Source organism: Enhydra lutris, unplaced genomic scaffold, assembly GCF_002288905.1.
Source record: "Enhydra lutris kenyoni isolate GAN:26980312 unplaced genomic scaffold, ASM228890v2 scaffoldscaffold67, whole genome shotgun sequence".
Classification (NCBI taxonomy): domain Eukaryota; kingdom Metazoa; phylum Chordata; class Mammalia; order Carnivora; family Mustelidae; genus Enhydra; species Enhydra lutris.
Window position 1 is genome coordinate 3,930,623 of NW_019154151.1, and position 21,799 is coordinate 3,952,421.

The 21,799-nt window shown below is 34.9% G+C and overlaps 1 protein-coding gene across 2 annotated transcripts in view; it reads left to right on the plus strand.

The window, feature by feature from the left end:
- The window catches only part of LOC111159173 (diaphanous related formin 2), a 1,005,724-nt gene that overhangs the window by 441,385 nt on the left and 542,540 nt on the right, over positions 1-21,799 (plus strand). For both annotated transcript variants that reach the window (XM_022521608.1, XM_022521609.1), the window contains 2 exons: positions 643-744; positions 7,157-7,251. In XM_022521608.1, coding sequence (XP_022377316.1) covers positions 643-744; positions 7,157-7,251 — 197 coding nt within the window. The remainder of the gene's footprint in view (positions 1-642; positions 745-7,156; positions 7,252-21,799) is intronic.

Genomic DNA, 21,799 nt, shown 5'->3' on the forward strand with positions numbered 1-21,799 from the left:
AGAACATAACTAAATATTTTCTTCTAATAAGGCAAATAGTACTAAAAACTGTTATGGAGACAAAGATAATTAAAAAAAAAACAAGTCTTTGAAGTTCATTAATTATATGCATGCAAATGGTGCTGTTGTTGTGCAACTTGCAAATGGTTCATATTTATTCTTCAAAGCAGTCTCAGCAGGAATTTTTATATGACAACCTGTTTAGCAGTTAAAGTTACTTTACATACTTTAAAGCAATTCCACTGAATTAAAGACATTCTAAATTTTAGCATATTTTAGGATAAATGCATAACTGCTTTTTTCCTCAATCCAAATTAGGGAGAGTTTACTATATATTTAATTCCAATGCTACTGTAGATACCTGGTAAAGGAGTAGTGAATGGTGCACATTAGGCAAGAAACTGCAATTGATTTTTGGTACTATTTGGCTTATCTTTTCTGCTTACGTGCTGAAATTTGATTTGTAGGGTAACCTCTAAATTGGTCTACATTATTATATTTATTCTCTTTGAACTAATGAAATAAACACATTTCCTGATTTTTGGCATAAGTTTTATTAATGTAGTTAATATGCCTTACTAATTGATTTCATGTGATTGGATTAATACCATTATTGTTTATGAATAAACGTTTTTCTTTTAGTTCAAAAGAATGTAGAAGCTTCAGAAGAAAAGAAGATCCTGCCTGCAAAGAAGAAAGTGAAAGAATTGAGAATTTTGGATCCCAAAACAGCCCAGAATCTGTGTATGTGATATTTTCTGTATAAGGGTTGGTGGTGCTGGTGGTGATGAAGTGGTGATGAATATTTTTGCACAAAGTTGTAACTAATTTGAACAAGTATATTTAGCATCTACTAGAAACAAAATTGTGTGTAAACATGATTTGAGTTGCCTTTTTGTCATTTTGCCAGAATGGAAACCATCATAATTTAGTCTTCCTCAGGCCAGATGAAACATGAATAATAAAGCTTTGGAAAATACAGATAATTAAGCACTGTTAGAAGACAGAGTAAGACATTAGGTTCACTCACAGAGTTCAAGAGTGTCATTTCCCCCCTTTCCGCCTAGACCTGAGTATATTCACTGATCACATTGGGCAAATGCTTTTATTGCTATTCCTTTATAGTTTATGTAATTGTGATGTTAGAGAGTTAAATTGTTAACCACTGCACTTTAAAACTGGTCGGTGAACTGGTGGAGGAACTAAGATGGCAAAGGAGTTGGGGGGCCCAAAGCTTGTCACGGCTTTTGAACACAGCTAGGTAGTTATCAAATCATTCTGAATGCTCAAGAAAATAATTGGAGGTCTGAAAGAACAAAAACTGCAAGTCAATAATTAGAAAAGCTACTACCTTTTGGAAGGAATCCCAGAACATGAAGGAAGAGAAAAGGGGACAGAAGGTTTATTTGTTTCAATTATAACTAAAAACATCCTAACCTAGGGAACACAGACATCAAAATCCGAGAAGCAAAAGATTCCCTATTAAATCTAACAAAAGCTGACCATTGCCGAGGCATATAATCGTCAAGTTCACAAAATACAGAAAAAAAGATTCCTGAGAGCAGTAAAGGAAAAAAAAAAAGTCCTTAAACTACAGAGGAAAATAGATCACATTCGCAGCAAATCTGTCCACAGAAACATGGCAGATCACAAGAGAGTGGCAGGCTATATTCAATGCGCTGAATGGGAAAACTATGCAAACAGAAATTCTTTATCCAGCAAAGCTATCATTCAGAACAGGAGAGATAAAAGAGTTTCCCAGACAAACAAAAACTAAAGGAGTTCATGACCAGTAAACCAGCCCTGCAAGAAATCTTAAAGGGGAATCTTGGAGTAGGGTGGGGGGGAAGGCAACAAAGACTAGAAAGGAACAGAGAACATCCCTAGAAACACCAAATCTATAGGTAATACAGTGACACTATATTACTATCTTTTAGTAATCACTCTGAAAGTAAATGGTCTAAATGCTCTAATCAAAAGACAGCATATCAGTGCAGCGGGTGCTCTTCAAACCAGATGCATATTTCCTGTGTGTTCTATGACTTCTGGTTCCTTCACCCAACACCCAACATGCCTAGTTCATCTTTCCCAGTCAGTCATACCCTGGGCTCCAACGTATAAATTCATTATTGCATGTATTGTGCATAACTGTTCCAAAGGATCTTACTTCATATACCATGTATGTCAGAATTTAGTGTACATTGCCATATAGTGTAAAAAGACCATGCAACCAACTAAGTGTCATACCAACTAAAATACCAAATAAAATTTGAACAGTGACTTTTTTTGGAAAAAAAAAAAAGACAGCATATCAGAATGGATTAAAAAAAGCAAGATCTATCTATATACTCCCTCCAAGGGATTCATTTTAGACCTAAAGACACCTGCAATTGAAAGTAAGGGGATGGACAGCCATCTATCATGCTAATGGATGTCAAAAGAAAACTGGAGTAGCCATACATAATCAGAGAAACTAGATATTTAAGCAAAGATTGTAACGAGAGATGAAGAAGGGCATTATATCATAAAAAAGGATTCTACCATCAAGAAGATCTAGCAATTATAAATATTTATGCCCCCAAATTGGGAGCACCCAAATACATAAATCAATTAATAATAAGCATAAAGAAACTCATTGATAATAATACAGTAATAGTGGGTAACTTTAACACCCCACTTACAGCAATGGACAGATCAGATCATCTAAGCAGAAAATCAATAAGGAAATAATGTCTTTGAATGACACACTGGACCAGATGGACTTCACAGTTACATTCACATTTCATCCTAAAGCAGAAGAATACACACTCTTTTTCAGTCTACATGGAACAGTCTCCAGAATAGATAAATCCTGGGTCACAAATGAGGCCTCAAGAAGTCCAAAAAGTTTGAGGTCATACCATGCATATTTTCAGACCACAACATTATGAAACTTGAAGTCAATCACAAGAAAACATTCAGAACACAAATACATGGAGGTTAAAGAACATCCTACTAAAGAATGAATAGGTTAACTAGGAAATTAAAGAAGAAATAAAAAAAATTACATGGAAACAAATGAAAATGAAAACATGACACTACAAAAACTTTGGCATGCAGCAAAGGCAGTCTAAGAAGGAAATACATTGTAATACAAATCTACCTCAAGAAACAAGAAAAGTCTCAAACACACCCTAACCTTACACCTGCAGCTGTTAAAAACAGAACAGGAAAAAAAGCCTAAATCCAGCAGAATAAGGGAAATTATTAATAAAGATTATAAGCGAAATCAATGATACAGAAAAACAACACAAAAACCAGTAGGACAGATCAATGATACTAAGCACTCCTACTTTGAAAGACCCAATAAAACTAGTCAGACATATCAGAGAGAAGGAGAGGGAGGGAGGGAGGGAGGGAGGGAGAGAGAAACCAAACAGATAAAATAACAAATGACCAAAGAGAGCTCAGAGACAAAAACTTAGACATACAAACAATTATAAGGCAATACTATGAAAAATTACATGCCAACAAACTGGGCAATCTGAAAGAAATGCAGAAATTCATAGAAACTTACAGACTACCAGAACTGAAACAGGAAGAAATAGAAAACTTGAACAGACGCTTAACTAGCAATGAAATTGAATCATTAATCAAAAATCTCCCAACAAACAGGAGTCCTGGGCCAGAAGGCTTCCCAGAGGACTTCTACCAGATATTTAAAGAAGAGTTAATACTATTCTTAAACTGGTTCAAAAAATAGAAATAGAAGGAAAACTTCCAAACTTGTTCTAAAAAGTCAGCATGACCTTGATTCCAAGACTGGACAAAGACTATACTAAAAAGGAGAATCACAGGCCAATATCTCTGATGAATATGGATGCAAAAATTCTCAATAAAATACTAGCTAATTTAATTCAGTAGTACATTAAAAGAATTATTCAACATGATCAAGTGGGATTTATTCCTGGGCTGCAGGGGTATTTCAATATTTGTAAATTAATCACTGTGATACACCACACTAATGAAAGAAAGGATATGAACCACTCATCTCAATAGATGCAGAAAAGGCATTTGATAAAATATGCCATCCTTTATTGATTAAAAACCATCAACAAAGTAAAGATGGGTGGAAAATAACTTAATATCATAAAGGCCATATACAAAAGACCCACAGGTGATAACATCCTCAATGGGGAAAAACAGAGCTTTTCCTCTATGGTCAGGAACAAGACAAGGTTGTCTACTCTCACCATTACAGTTTAACATAGTACTAGAAGTCTTAGCCTCAGTAATCAGACAACAGAAAGAAATAAAAAGCATCAAAATTGACAAGGAAGAAGTCAAGCTTTCACTATTTTCAGATAACGTGATACTCTATGTAGAAAACCTGAAATTTCCACCAGAAATTGCTGGAAGCAATACATGAATTCAGCAGAGTTCCAGGATTTAAAATGAACTTGGAGAAATCCACTGCATTCCTATCCACCAATGATGAAGCAGCAGAAAAGTAATTAAGGAACCAATCCTATTTGCAATTGCACCAAAAGCCATGATACCTAGGAATAAACTAACTAAAGAAGTAAAAGATCTGTACTCTGAAAACTATAGAACGGTTATGAAAGAAATTGAAGAGGACACAAAGAAATGGAAAAGCATTCAATGCTCATGGATTGGGAGGACAAACATTGTTAAAATATATATACTACCCAAAGCAATCTACACATTTAATGCAAGCCCTATCAAAATACCAGTATCATTTTTCACAAAGAATCCTAAAGTTTGTATGGAAGCACAAAGGACCCTGAATAGGCAAAGCAAAATTGAAAAAGAAAAAACTGGAGGCAACATGATTCCAGATTTCAATTTACATAACAAAGATGTAGTGGTCAAGACAGTATGGTACTGGCACAAAATTACACACATAGATCAATGGATTAGAATAGAAAACCAAGAAATGGACCCACAAGTACATGGTCACTGCATCTTTGAGAAAGCACGAACAAATATCCAATGGAGAAAAGACAGTCTCTTCAACAAATGGTGTTAGGAAAACTAGCCCAAGATCCAGCTTTTGTGTCCCAAAGGACACAAAGTATACATTTGAAGAGGTACCTGCACCCTGGTATCAACAGTAGCCAGACTAAGGAGACTAAGGAGAGAGCCAAGATGTCCATTGACTGGTGAATGGATAAAGATTATATGTGTGTGTGCGTGCGTGCGCGCGTGTGTGTGTTTATGTAATGGGATATTACTCAGCCATCAAAAAGAATGAAATCTTACCAATGATGTGAATGCAGCTTATATATATTATGTTAAGTGAAATAAGTTAATCAGAGAAAAACAAATTCCATATAATTTTAGTCATATGTGGAATTTAAGAAAGAAAACAGATGAATATATGGGAAGTGGAATAAAAAAAAAAGGAGAGAGGGAAACAAAGTATAAGAAACTCAAGGATACAGAACAAACAGGGTTGATGGAGGGAGGAGGGTGGGGCATGGGTTAGACATTTGATGGGTATTAAAGGGCACTCATTGTAATAAGCACTGGGTATTGTATGTAAGTGATGAATTATTGAATTCTGGTCCTGAAACCAGTATTGTACTTTATGTTAACTAAATGTAAATAAAAGTTAAAGTGTTTAGTGAACCTTAAAGCCTTTAACAAATCAGTCAACCATTAAATATGTTTTTGCTAAAGCAGCTGGACAGTTAAACCCATCTTTTTAAAAGATTTTTATTTATTTGACAGAGATCACAAGTAGGCAGAGAGGCAGGCAGAAAGAGAAAGAGAGAGAGGGAAGCAGGCTCCCTGCTGAGCAGAGAGCCCTATGTGGGACTCGATCCCAGGACCCTGAGATCATGACCTGAGCCGAAGGCAGTGGCTTAACTCACTGAGCCACCCAGGCGCCCTAAACCCATCTTTATTTAACTAGGCCTTAGATTTTATTTTGGCATATTCTCCCCTCTCTATTGAATTCAGCATTTTTTTTAACCACCGTGTAGACTATGTTTATATTCTGAGGATACTCAAACACTATGCATGAGAAATTACATCACATCAAGCATTTGTAATTATGTAAGGAAATACCATGGGAGTTTATTTTGTTAAGATCCCTTTGTTAAGGGATCAGATTAAAATAAACAAATCATCATTCTCCTGTGAGTTGGAATGTTGCTGTCAGAAGTCTTCTAATAGTTGTGAATGTGTACATTGCTTAACTGAGAGTACGTTTTCTTTATAGTGAATGCTCAGTAGTTAAAAAAAACAGTGTGATCTTAATTGCTAGTTGATATCTGTCAACATTATTTATTTCGATTATGGAGTTCTCACTTGGTGTTTATGTCTAGATAATCATTTGCCTAGACCGTGAGGATTGGTTTTTCCTTTAATCTCCAATGAAATCATAGAGACCTTTAGATGAAAAAAAAAAAATCAGAGGAATATATTCATGTTCTGGGGATAAAAACATAAATGTTTATTAAAATGTGTGTTTTGTGGAAGTTAAAGTGGAATGTGTTGTTAAAAAATACTTTCTGAATTAGTGTAAGCTTTTGTCAGTGTAATCTGCTGACTTACTTCAGTATGACATAATATATATCCAATTGAGAAAAAATTGAGAAGGAAAATTATGAAAATATAGAGCTACTAATACTATACCACACGATTTTCAGCAGGAATTCAGATAACACTGATGACACTCTTTTTCTTATGTGGGAGAATTGCAAAGTAGATTGATACGATTTTTTTTTCTTATTTGCTGACTTTACTGTCATTCCTGAGAAGTACTGTGTTGTATGCATCTGACAATAGCCATATTAAATTCAATGTTGAATTAAAAGGCCAACTTGAAATAAAATCTTTCATTAGTCATGTTGTATCAGCTTGATCTAAAATTCATAAGCATGTAGTCATCAGCATTATTAGTAGGGGTTTTAATTTATATATAAATATGTATAACCTGTAAACATCAGAGGCTGGAATAATAGGCCATTTTGCCTAGATGAGTAGTCAGTCTCTCAAATGGAAACTACATTCGTTTGTTCCTAACTGTAAATTAATATTGGTGACAAATTTCATATTTTGATTCTATGAAAATGACAATAAGATATTTATAAGGGCTGTAAAATTTTGATACTGTTCTATTTTTAATAAAATCTACTTTTATTTTAAGCTATTTTCCTAGGATCATATCGTATGCCATATGAAGATATAAAAAATATTATTCTGGAGGTTAATGAAGACATGCTGAATGAAGCCTTAATTCAGGTAACTTGCATATTTTCCTTTTAAAATTCATTTTCTCAGGTATTTCTAGTTTGTTATTTTCTCAGTGTAGTTGTGAGAAAATTTTCTTCTGTTTTTCAGTAATAGAATCAGGAGTATCTAGCTTTGTTACCCGTAAGAGTATTCAACATAGAAGATCTGCGTTTTTGGTTTGTTTCTGCCTATCATTCAGTGTACATAAAATTGCATGTCACAACAACTCTGTTAAGTAAATATTATTACTACAGTTTTATGAAGGTAATAGCAGGAAGGTCAAAAGGTTAAATACCTTTTTGATGACCAATTGGTAGATGTTAAAGTTATTCTTTATTAGGCACATAACATGTGCTAAGAATTGTGTCAAGCCCTTTATGTATTTTATCTCATTGAATCCTATTAACAACAGTCCTATGAGGTACATACTATTGTCCTCATGTTACCGAAAAGAAAACTGAGGCTTAAGGAGATAGCCCAGTATCACATAGATGGTAAGTGGCAGAGTAGCAGAGCTGGAATTTGGAACAAGATCTCTCATAGTTCCAAATCTATTGCTTTTTCTGTTCTGTTCCATTATCCTGCCTTCCATGAGCCAGTTATTTAGCTTGCTAAATCTCTCTTGCCACGTCTGAGAATACAAATGTATTAAACCAAATGATGTGCTCTGTAGAATAAAGCACTGTACAAGATCTAACATATTATTACAATTCTTGATATGTCTGTTCCTGTCTAGTTTAATTTCTGGAAGGAAGAACTGTTAAGATTTTACTTATAAAGGCATAGTCATTGTAGGGTTTTTTTGGTTTTTGTTTTTAAGCCATAAAGGTTGCTTTGATTTTAAAGACAGTAGTTTATGCTGTGAGAGTTTTACCATACTGCCCTTAGACTGTCTGAATTTCAGAGTACCAGTGTCTGTCAAGTGTCTATCATTTGAGCAGGCTATGTCTATATGGAAATTCCTTCATTTTGTAATGTAAGCTTGTGTTACAGATTACCTCATGTAAATGTTTTAAATGTAGATATTATATTATAAATTTAGATAAATAGAAATTTATTTTCTAGGGCTAAGGTTTAATGGGTTTATGTAGGCTCTTTATTATCATGACATATTTATGTTAATCTCAATAAGAGTTACACTTTAATCTCAGTAAGAGTTACACTTTGATAAATCTCCCTGTGGAAAAGTTTTTAAAAAAAGGTAGTTTTCTGTCCAACTAGCAAGTTCACGTTTCTCTGAGTAGAGATGGAGAGCTGATCATATTTGTTCTGCCTAAGTCCCATGATTCTTTGCACAAATAGTTAGAATGAGTGAGGAATGAAGCCTAAACGAGGTTTAGTTTTCCCTCTTTTTTCATTGGACAGTTTAATTTTAAGATCCAAAGAGACAAAGAAATTTCTGACTCCAAACCTTTTTAGTCTTTTCTCTGTAATTAAATTATAGTTAAATAGAATCGTATTTTGAATAATTAATTTAGCCATTTATTTTACCCGTGAAAACTATATAGCTTTTCCTTCACATACTTTGGTAAAGAAAAAAGAATGCAATTATTTAGAATGCTGCTGTGGTCTTTATTTGGCAGTAACATTCAAAACATTATTTTTTAAGTAATATTTTCAACTCTTCAGGGAATATAAGAACCAGAGAAAGATTCTCACTTATGAATATCCTTCTAATATGCAACAAGCTTTTAAAATATATAGAGAGACATTTATTATGTGAGATTCTTTTTCTATTTCACTTTATTTTGTAGCATAAACAATACCTATTTGTTTCTCTTTAAATTGGGTAAGCCTGGTCCAGTTTGGAGGAATGGATTGCTTTCAATTTGGAGATGACAATAAATTATGTATAAATTCTTGAATTTGCTGGTTTAATTATACCCACTATGCAGTGAAAGCAACTGCTTTTGAAATCACAGTATTATTTAGGAAGATGAGTGATGGAGAATCATAAAGTATAGCTCCTGCCAGGCCCCTTTAGTGCATATTATACCAGATGCATCCATTTAATTCCTGTTTGCTGTGAATTGGGTTGAACTGGGCTTGTATCATCTCTTCCTTTTTTCTAGACTTTCATTCACTTTCTAAACCTTTATCTCTTTCTTTTTTTCCCCTACATATTCATGTGTTTTACCCCTTGCATCCTTTGCCCCACAAGTTTTGTGCCTTCTTTTTGTTGAAAGCATACCACTGAGGACTTTTTTTTTAAGCCAGATTGCTTTTCTTCTCAATGTCAGACTCTCTGAAATTTCCTCTTATTCCTTACCTTGCTCAGTCAAAAATCATTTCTTTCATTCTGCTTGTAGGAGAAAACAACTTAACATGTAATTTAATAGTATATGTGATTAGAATTGTGCCACTTTGATATAAGCACAGATGATACATAACTCAGTGTGAGTTATTGAAGTTAGTGGTATGTTTATCCAGACAAATCAAACATCTGAGTATCTTTTGGTAAGGAGGAAGGTCCTGGATTGAAACCGTTACTCAGTTTGCCAGAACACAAAGGTGACTGCTTTTCTGAGGCAAGAGAAAAGACTAAAATCACTATTGCTTTTTTTTCCCTCCCATCCCAGAAACATTTGCTTCAGTGATGCAAAAGTAATACCAATTTGTCATTCACAGGAGCTGTTTACAATTTATTTCTAATTACCATTTAGCACATTGATAATGCATAGCATTAAATATGTATCATCAGATTAACTTTGTTGTAAGTTCTGTTTGATTACAGTGCTAAATTCTATCCATGCATAATCATAGTATATTGCTCACAGGAGATGTTTGTCTCCTCATAACAATAAACACAACAAAAAACAATTAAGGACACACTGCTTCCCACAGAGTTAACACTAGTATTATCTCTCCAGTATAGGTCAATAGGCTCTTTCCAACCAGACAACTAATATATTTTAGTTACTTAGCAGGATGAATATCTTATTTAAAAAACTCTGTCTATCTATTTATCTATCTATCTATCTAGTTTAATCAGCAAGAGCAAGCCCAAATATCAGGTTATTAATAAGAATACCAATGTTTTCCTTATTTCAAAATATATAAATTTAAGCTAGAAACTGATTTCATTGTGTGGAAGATGTTGAGATGTCCTAAAATACAGGAACACATGGAAACATTTAAAAAAGTATACCATATTCTGAGCTTGTTGGGGAGCTTTTAATATATATAATTATGAGTTAGGTCCAAATAATGTGAACTAAATTTTGGTGATTCTTAGAGTTATTATTTCAGCTTTGAAAGTCTGTCAGTGTAATTTCAGTTTGATCTACTGAGGAAAAAAAAATCTGAAACCAGTGTTTTCAGACTACTGGGGGTAAAAATCAAATATTTATAGGCCTACTTACATATAGAACATCGACAAAGAAATGAAACCAGCACTCGCAAAAAAATGATTCAAATGTTAAGGGAAAAATAAAAGTGTGTTTTACTTTAGAACGTTAGTGCATGTAAATGATTCTTTTTTTTTTTAAAGATTTTATTTATTTATTTGACAGGGACAGATCACAAGTAGGCAGAGAGGCAGGCAGAGAGAGAGAGAGGGAAGCAGGCTCCCTGCTGAGCAGAGAGCCTGATGCGGGACTTGATCCCAGGACCCTGAGATCATGACCTGAGCCGAAGGCAGCGGCTTAACCCACTGAGCCACCCAGGTGCCCCCATGTAAATGATTCTTAAATGCTGAGGAAATTGTGTTGCTAGGGAGATTATAGTCATATTCACAAAACATATATAGAAAATAGGATGATTAACATAGAAGTCAATTTAATATAACTGCAGAATAATTTACAAAGATATGTATCGAGCAGAGGTTTTTAACCAAGGATTCAAATCCCCCCTTTGGGGTTAATAGAATTCAGAGGCTCCTGAACTTAGATATGAAAAATACTGTATCTTTATTTGTTTAACTTTAACTGTAGCTTTATTTTTTTAATTTTTATTTAATTTTTTAAACTTTAAATTAACATTTAGTATTTCATTTGGTTAACAATGTAGGTAACATACCAAAGTAGCATTAATAGTACCTCTAACTTTTCACTTATAGAAATAATAAATATTTTCGTATCACATTACATTTGAGACAGGTATCTTGAAATATTACTTAAACTCATTAATACTTCAAAATTACACTAGTTATTAAAACTACCACTAGATCTTATTTTGTAATGCTTTAATCAAGATGCATATCTATTGTTAATGTCACTTTTAAAAAATATATTAACTATTTTAATATAATCTGTTTCTTTTATATTCCTTTGTGTTTTATTTTATTAATGAGAAAAGGACCCATAAACTGGTGTTAAAGGCACAAACAAGAAGACCAGAAACTAGTACAGAAAAGTTTTCCAATCAAGCTGACTGGCATAAGTTGTTACAGCTTCAGTCTCTCTAGCCACTAGCTATAGAGAATACACCATTGTGAAAATCCCAGACCCAGGGATGATGTTAATACACCCTCCTAGTCCACAGAGACCAAGAAGGACCACATTAGAAGGGTAAGGAAACAGCTGTGGTCTGACCATATTGTCCTTCCCCTGATCACCTTATGGACATCACTGGGGGCATCTGTTGGAGAGATAAGATAGAGATGGAGAATGGGGATGTAGCTTACATCAACCAGTGGATTTTTAAAGGCTTAAATGTGGGGCGCCTGGGTGGCTCAGCAGGTTAAAGCCTCTGCCTTCGGCTCAGGTCATGATCCCAGGGTCCTGGGATCGAGCCCCACATTGGGCTCTCTGCTCAGCAGGAAGCCTGCTTCTCTTCCTCTCTCTGCCTGCCTCTCCACCTATTTGTGATCTCTGTCTGTCAAATAAATAAATAAATAAAATCTTTAAAGTAAAAAAAAGGCTTAAATGTAAGTCATGAAATCATAAAAGTCCTAGAAGAAAACAAGGGAAAAGCTCCTTGACATTGATCTTGGAACTATTGTCTTGATTTGACACTACCAAGCAAAAATAAACAAGAGGGACTACATCAGTCTAAGCTTTCTGCACAGCACAAGAAATAGCAGAGTGAAAAGGCAGCCTACAGTATGGGAGAAAATATTTACGAACCACAAATCTGATAATAGTTAATATCCAATATATATAAAGAACTCCTACAACTTAAGAGTAGAATACCAAATAATTTGACTTAAAGAAATCAGCAAAACACTTGAAAAGACATTTTTTAAAAGATTTTATTTATTTATTTATTTGTCAGAGAGAGAGAGAGAGAGAGAGATAGAGAAAACACAAGCAGGCAGAGCGGCAGGCAGAGGCAGAGAGAGAAGCAGGCTCTCCGCTGAGCAAGGAGCCAGATATGGAACTCCATCCCAGGACCTGAGCCGAAGGCAGCGGCTTAACCAACTGAGCCACCCAGGTGTCCCGAAAAGGCATTTTTTTCCATAGAAGATACTCCAGTAGCCAACAGGTACAGGAAAAGGTGCTCGATATTGGTAATTATCAGGGACCCGCAAATCAAAACTGTAATGAGATAGCACCTCACATCTGATGGAATCACTATTATAAAAAAGAGAAGAGATAACAAGTGCTGCTGAGGATGTGGAGAAAAGCAAACCTTGTAAACTGTTGGTGGGAATGTAAAATGGTACAGCCATACTGGAAAACAGTGTAGTGATTCCTTAAAAAATTAAAATAGAACTCCTGTGTGATTGAACCATCACACTCCGGGGTATATCTCTGAAGGAAATGAAATCACTATATTGAAGAGATATCTGCATACCCATTTCTGGTTTTATTGCAGCATTTTATTTTTACAATAGCCAAGACATGGAAGCAATCTAGATGTCTATTGATGAATGAGTAGATTAAAACATTACACACACACACACACACACACACACACACACACACACAGGAATATTATTCAGCCATAGAAAAGGAGGAAATCCTTTCATTTATGACAATGCAGATGGACCTTGAAAGCATTATGCTGAGTGAAATATGTCACACAGAGAAAATACTTCCAGGGCAGAAGAGAAAATTTTAACAAATTTATTAGAATATGTAATTGGAAGTCAGAATAGAGATTAGGACTGAAAACTGGATTTTTGAAATCATTCGGAAAGAAATGTTTGCTCAAGTATAAGGACCAAAGATAGTGGATAGGGTTTATCTACCAAAGCAGATGGTGGAAGTGACAAATGGAAGATTTAGACTATGTTTCTTTAGAGTACTCTGTTTGAGGGAATGGATGGTTTTATAGATATACGAACAAAGTGAGCCCCTGTGTCAGGGAGCCGGCCAGATACTGAGAGGTTCACCGTAGCCAGCACAGGGGAGAATTTTAAGGAATGATGAGTAGGAGATTGAGATGGGGTAAAAGATACCCCTTTTCATAACCTGAATTTCAATGACTTACTTAGTTCAAGTAGTAGTTATTTTCTTTTTACCATTCTTTTTACCAGGTTTTTATATTCCTTAAGCAAATGTTCTGTTTGTTATCTTTAGGTTGATCTCTCCCTTATTTTTAAGGGACAGAAGCATTTCTTCTGGGTATGCAACTATCCACTATCCTATTTTTAGCTCATTCTCCACCCACTTCATTTTCCCTTAACTTTCCTCCTTCCTTCCCACCTTCTCTTCCTCTGCTCTCCATTCTCTCTTCCCTCCTTTCCTTACTTTCATTTAAATACATTCTTTTCTAAATCAAGGGCCCTAATCTTTCTTAGTAATATCCCCTCAGTGAATTATGGCTCTTGGGCATCTCCTTCATACCTGTAAATTATAAAAAAATACCTCCATAGATATCTTTCTGTAATAAATGCATGGAAGTATTTGAGGTTGCTCTTTTTCCCTCAGATAATTTCTACTCCTGCTGGCCATGTTATTCTTCTGGACCCATTCAAGTATCCAGCACTGTACCAAATGTATAGGGTCTACAGGTGGCCACATGATTATGTTTTTCCAGTTGTTACTTTATGTCTCAAAACAGATTATATGAATTGAGTGACTTTTATTGGGTCCGGACATAATAATTAGAATAAAGCATAGGTCATCTGATACATTGCCCTGATTACTCCTAAGCCATCAAACATAGATGGATATCTATTGATTCTGCAGAGAAAAGTGATTCTTCAACTTCCCTCGATTAACCAGTTCTGGAGTATAATTATTCTTATAGTCAGGAAGTTCATGCATGTGTAATAGTAGAGCTCATTTTTGTCTCCTCAATCCATCTTTGTAATCATTGATCTATTTATGCGGCTATCAACCATCTGTATTTTATGCAGCCTGCGAGTCTGCGTGTGTTCGTGTACTTTACAAGGGTTGATGACTCTAAGTATATCAATTAGGCTATAATGGCATTAGTACTGTAGAGTTTGAAAACATTTTTCTCTTCAATAATAACTTGTATGAACCACATTCATTTCTATAATTTTTAGAGAATATTAAGCATTAGTAATAATAGGAACATTCATAAAGGATTCCTTTCCCATTTCTCATCATAGTGGAATAAATGATTACTTTATGGCTTGCTATTGCAATCCAAAAATACTTGTATCCATGAGCTGCTGTTCTTTTTCATCTTTTGTTTCTAACTGGTTAGTTCAGTGATTTTTTTTTCTCTTCCCTTTCTTCACTGCTTATCTTTGATTCTTGTTTGCTACTTTCAGTCTTGATAAAATCGTATCTGTTCCAAGTAAATGTAATGACTGGTCATTTTCATCCCCTCTATGTCTATTGTTGATTAATACCAGGATTCATTTGTATTGTTGTTCATAAGTGCTATCAGACTATTTTAGAAAGAAAGAAAAAGTAGCTTTAAATACTTTTCTTATACTAATTGGATTATGAAAAGCATTTTAAAAATGCAAAATATTTTAGTCCATTTGCACTTTGAACGAAACATAGGTCTTTTTTTAAAAAATTTTATTTATTAACAAAACATAGGTCTTATTAATAGTTGAACAAGATGTGGCTCAAAGATCATATTTTCTGTTGCCTTGTAGACTTGAAGCCATGACAGAACTTTATTCAGATTCTGGTTCTTTTAACCTGTATATCCACAGGTTTGTTGAAGTGAGGTGATGTTTGTGGTAGACCAAGAATTCCCTTGCAGTTGTAGAATGTGGAAGGTGCCATCTTTTTCCTCACACAGACTTCCAGAACATTGAACTAGGAAAGGAGAAGCAAGGTTATACCAAAATCCTTACTCTAACTTGCAATTATGAAGCTATCTCTAGACAAAAGGCAGGCATCCTTCAGTCCCAGAGAAATGGAGGCAGAAAATCCAGGCTCCAACGCCCTCAGTGATACTAACAGAGATGGAAAACAATCACAGTGTTTTTTTGGTTGTATTTTTTTGTTTTTTGTTTCCTAGCTTCCTATCATTTTTTTGTGTTATATAAATTTGTTTTGAATCCACAGATTGTCAGCTAGTCATGTATTTAATGAATTATAACACATTTGTAATTGATTTTTATCTGTAAAACCAATTCCTTCCAGTTGTGTATTCAGGAAATTTATCAAGGCAGTGTACATATAAGGAATAAATATTTACTTTGCAATGTTCTGTTGTAATTCTAGATCTCCTATGTAAAGCATAAATATGCCTAGTCATTAAAACTGTTAAAGTCATATGATAGTTGTAGTACAATTTAACATATTATAATATAGCCAACATGCTATGACATATTTTAACACAGTTATACTATAGCAATAACATAATAGGTATTTTAACTGATCTGTAAAAACTAGAGAGTAAGGAATGGAGAAGGAGGGATTGAACACTTTTTATTAAGCTCAGTGGTAGGCATATAGATTCATTGTCTTGTGTATACATTTCTATATGTCTTAAATATTACACAATAAATAAGTTGACAAGCACTGAAAGCATATGCTTAAGAAGAATTCCTTAACTTTGACACTTTGATTATTTGGCTCAATAATTCTTTTTTGTGGAATGCTGTACATTGTAGGATGTTTAGCACTCTTCTTGACCTCTACCCACTAGATGCCAGTAGCAGCCCCCCTACCACCAGTTAGGAAAAACAAAAATGCCTTCAGACATTAAAAAATGTCCCCAACTAGACAAAATTGTCCCTGGTTGAGAACCACTATCTTCAAAATTACTTTTATTTCAAAACATAGCAAAGCTTCAGAATTTAATAAGCTTCTAATCATTTACTTTGTTTCTATTTTCAATGTTAATGATAAACTTCATGACAGAGGTTTGGACATTTTGTTAGGTAAAAACAGAATTGATTCCATGTATTTAAAAATAATCTCTTTCCCAGGAATGTAAAATATTCATGTTATGTTCAAACTCTGACAAAATGCCTTCTCATTAAATTGCAAATGCCCCATTTAAGAATTATTTAAGTATAGGCCATAATTATTTTTAAGAGGTGAATATAAGCAATCATTTTACTGTGTGTTGACTTTATCACTTTATTACTATGAGTTTCTTTTATCACATACTATGTGGGCTTTTTTCCTTTTGTTTTATATTAATGCCTTAATAATGAGCAATTCACGTTACACCATTCTAAAAACCTTATGTTTATTTCTTTTATTATTTTTGAATTTGTATTTAAATTCTAGTTAGTTAACATATAGTATAATATTGATTTCAAAAGTAGAATTTAGTGATTCATCACATACATGGAACACCCAGTGCTCAACACAAGTGCCCTCCTTAATACCCATAACACATTTAACCCATCCCCTGCCCACCTTCCCTCCATCAAACCTCAGTTTATTTTTGATAGTTAAGAGTCTCTTATGGCTTGTTTCACTCTCTCTTTTTCCCTTCCCCTATGTTCATCTTGGTATTTTCTCTCTCTGACTTGTTTGACTTAGCATAATATATTCTAGCTCTATCCATGTCCTTCCAAATGGCAAGATTTCATTTTTGACAACTCAGTAATATTCCATTATATATATATATATATATATATATATATATATATATATATATATATACACACACACACACACACCACATCTTCTTTATTCATTCATCAATTGATGGGCATTTGGTCTTTTTCCATAATTTAGCTATTGTTGATAATGGTGCTATAAACATAAGGTTGCATGTGTCCTTTTTTTTTTTTATAAAGATTTTACTTATTTATTTGACAGATAGAGATCACAAGTAGGCAGAGAGGTAGGCAGAGAGAGAGAGAGGAGGAAGTAGCCTCCCCGCCAAGCAGAGAACCCTATGCGGGGCTTGATCCCAGGACCCTGGGATCATGACCTGAGCTGAAGTCAGAGGTTTTAACCCACTGAGCCACCCAGGCGCCCCTGCATGTGTCCTTTTAATTTGGTATTTTTGTATCCTTTGAGTAAATACCTAGTAGTGCAATTACTGGGTCATAGGATAGTTCTTTTTTTAACTTTTTGAGGAACCTCCATATTGTTTTCCAGAGTCGGTGCACCAGTTTGCATTCCCACCAATAGTGTAAAAGGGTTCCTCTTTCTCAACATCTTCACCAACATTTGCTGTTCCCTGTGTTGTTAATTTAACCATTCTGACAAATGAGAGGTGGTATCTCATCATGGTTTTGATTTGTATTTCCCTGATGATTAGGAATGTTGAGTATCTTTTGATGTGTCTGTTGACCATCTGGATGTCTTCTTTGGAAAAATGTCTGTTCTTGTCTTCTGCCCATTTCTTAACTGGATGATTTGTTTGTTAGGTGTTGAGTTTGGTAAATTCTTTATAGATTTTGGATAATAACCCTTTATCAGATATGTCATCTGCAGATATCTTCTCCTATTCTTTAGGTCTGTTTCAGTTTTGTTTATTGTGTCCTTCACTGTGCAGAAGCTTTTTATCTTGATGAAGTCCCAGTAGTTCATTTTTACTTTAGTTTCCCTTATCTCCAAAGACCTGTCTGATAATAAGTTGCTGTGGCCGTGGTCAGAGAGGTTTCTGCCTGTGCTCTTCTCTAGAATTTTGTTGGATTCGTGTCTCACATTTAGATGTCTCATCCATTTTGAGTTTATTTTTATGTATGATATAAGAAAATGGTATCGTTTCATTTTTCTGCATGTTGCTGTCCAGTTTTCCTATTACGATTTGTTGAAGAGACTGTCTTTCTTCCACTGGATATTCTTTGCTTCTTTGTCAAAGATGAGGTGACCATATAGTTGCGAGTCCATTTCTGAGTATTCTGTTCTGTTCCTTTGATCTGTGTGTCTGTTTTTGTACCAGTACCATACTGTCTTGATCACACATCTTTTTAGTACAACTGGAAATCCAGAATTGTGATACCTCCAATCTTTACTTTTCTTTTTCAGCATTGCTTTGGCTGTTCAGGGTCTTTTGTGGTTCCATACAAATTTTAGGGTTTTTTGTCCACCTATATGAAAAATGCTGGTGGTATTTTTATAGGGGGTACCTTAAATGTGTAGATTGCTTTGCATAGTATAGACATTTTAATAATGTTGTTCTTCTGATCCATGATCATGGAACTTTTTCTGTTTCTTTGTGACATTTTCAATTTCTTTCATAAATCTTGTATAGTTTTTGGAGTATGAATCTTTCATCTCTTTGGTTAGGGTTATTTCTCCATATCTTATTGTTTTTGATGCAGTTATAAGTGGCATTGATTCCTTGATTTCTCTTTCTGTTTATTATTGGTGTATAGAAATGCAACAGATTTCTGTAGGTTGGTTTTTGTATCCTGAGACATTATTGAATTTGTGTATCAGTTCTAGCAATTTTTTTTTTCGTAGAGTCTTTTGGGTTTTCTACGTAGAGTATCATATCAGTTGTAAATCGTGAAAGTTTTACTTCTTCCTTGCTGATTTGATTGCTTTGCATTTAGTTTTGTTCTGTGATTGCTAAGGCTAAGACTTCCAGTACTATGTTAAATAACAGTGGTAAGGGGCACCTGAGTGGCTCAGTTGGTTAAGTGGTCTGCTTTTGGCACAGGTCATGATCTCAGGATCCTGGGATCAAGCCCCACGTCAGGCTCACTGCTCAGCTGGGAGTCTGCTTCTCCCTTTCCCTCTGGCTTATGCCCTCTCTCTTTCTCTCTCTCTCTCTCTCTTAAAATGAATGAACAAAATCTTTAAAAAAATATTAACGAGGGACGCCTGGGTGGCTCAGTTGGTTAAGCCGCTGCCTTCGGCTCAGGTCGTGATTCCAGCGTCCTGGGATAGAGTCCCACATCGGGCTCCTTGCTCAGCGGGAGCCTGCTTCTCCATCTGCCTCTGCCTACCACTCTGTCTGTTCTCACTCTGATAAATAAATAAAATCTTAAAAAAAAATATTAATGATGGTGAGTGGACATCCCTGTCTTATTCTCAATCACAGAGGAAAAGCTCTTGTTTTTTCAGTGCTGAGTATGATATTAGCTATGGGTCTTTCATATATGGCTTTTATGATGTTGAGGTATGTTACATCTATCCCCACTTTTTTGAGGGTTTTTATTAGAGATGATGCTCTACCTTGTCAAATGTTTTTTCTGCATCTGTTGAGATCATGTCTTTCTTATCCTTTATTTTATTAATGTGGTGTGTCAGATTAGTTGATTTGCGAATACTGAAATACCCCTGCAGCCCAGGAATAAATCACACTCAATCATGGTGAATAATTCTTTTAATGTACTGTTGGATTCAGTTTGCCAGTATCGTATTAGGAATTTTTACATCCATGTTCATCAGGGGTATTGGCCTGTAGTTCTCCTTTTTAGTAGGGTCTTTGGTCTTAGAATCAAGGTAATGCTGAATTTGTTGAATGAGTTTGAAAGTTTTCCTTCCATTTCTAATTATTTGAAATGGTTTGAGAAGAATAGTTATTAACTCTTCTTTAAATATCTGATAGTATTCCTCTGGGAAGCCATCTGGCTCTGGACTTCTGTTTGTTGGGTTTTGATTACTGATTCAGTAACTGGGCCTATTCAAATTTTCTACATCTTTCTGTTTCAGTTTTGTTAGTGTGTATGGGTCTATGAATTTGTCCTTTTTTTCCAGATTGCCTAGTTTCTTGGAATATAATTTTTCATAATATTCTCTAACAGTTGTTTATATTTCTGTGGTATTGGTTGTGAACTCTCCTCTGTCATTCATTATTTTATTTATATGAGTCCTTTCTCTTTTTTATAATTTTGGGTAGCAGTTTATCAGTTTTATCAAGTCTTTCAAAGAAGCAGGTCTTCATTTTTTTTTTTTATTTGTTCCACTGTTTTTTGTTTGCTTCTCTATCATTTATTTCTGTACTCTGATATTTATTATTACTCTTCCTCTGCTGGCTTTAGGCTTTATTTACGGTTCCTTTTTTTTTTTTTTTAAAGATTTTATTTATTCATTTGAGAGAGAGAGAGCATGAGCATGGGGCAGAGGATGAGGAAGAAGCAGACTCTCCACTGAGCAGGGGACACAACATGGGACCGTGGGACTCGATCCCAGTGCCCTGAGATCATGACCTGAGTTGAAGGAAAATACTTGGCACCCTGAACCATCCGGGTGCTGCTTCTGTTCCTTTTAAGCTCCTTTATGTGTAATGTTAGGTTGTGTATTTTTTCTTGTTTCTTGAGGTAGGCCTGTATTGCTATAATCTTTCGTCTTGAAACTGCCTTTGCTTTATCCCGGAGGTTCTGGACTATCATGTTTTCAACTTCATTTGCTTCTATGCATTTTTAAAATTTCTTCTTTAATCCTACTGAACCCATTCATTCTTCAGTAGGATGTTCTTTAACTTCCATGTATTTGTGGTCTTTTCCTGTGTGTGTGTCTGTGTGTGTGTGTGTCTGTGTGTGTGGTTGACTTCAAGTTTTATAACATTGTGGTCTGAAATATGCATGGTGAGAACTCAACCTTTCTGTACTTGGTGTGGGTTGATTTGTGAGCCAGTATATGATCTATTCAGCATAGTGTTCCACGCACAATTGAAAAGAATGTGTATTCTGCTGTTTTAGGATGAAATGTTCTGAATATATCTGTGTGAAGTCCACCATTTCAGTGTGTCATTCAAAGCCATTTTTTCCTTGTAGATTTTGTTTTTCCATTTTATTTGTTTATTTTTTTTTATTTTAAATTTTTTATAAAGGTATAATGTATTATTAGCCCCAGGGGTACAGGTCTGTGAATCACCAGGTTTACACACTTCATGGCACTCACCATAGCACATACCCTCTCCAATGTCCATAACCCCACCACCCTCTCCCAAAACCCCCTAGCCCCAACAACCCTCAGTATGTTTTGTGAGATTAAGGGTCTCTTATGGCTTTTCTTCCTCCCGATCCCATCTTGTTTGATTCATTATTTTCCTACCCCACAAACCCCCCACATTGCATCTCCACTTCCTCATATCAGGGAGATCATATGATAGTTGTCTTTCTCCAATTGACTTATTTCGCTAAGCATAATACCCTCTAGTTCCACCCACATCATCGCAAATGGCAAGATTTCATTTCTTTTGATGGCTGCATAGTATTCCATTGTGTGTGTGTGTGTGTGTGTGTGTGTGTGTGTGTGTGTGTGTGTGTGTGTGTATATACCCCATATCTTTATACATTCATCTGTTGATGGACATCTAGGTTCTTTCCATAGTTTGGCTATTGTGGACATTGCTGCTATAAACATTCAGG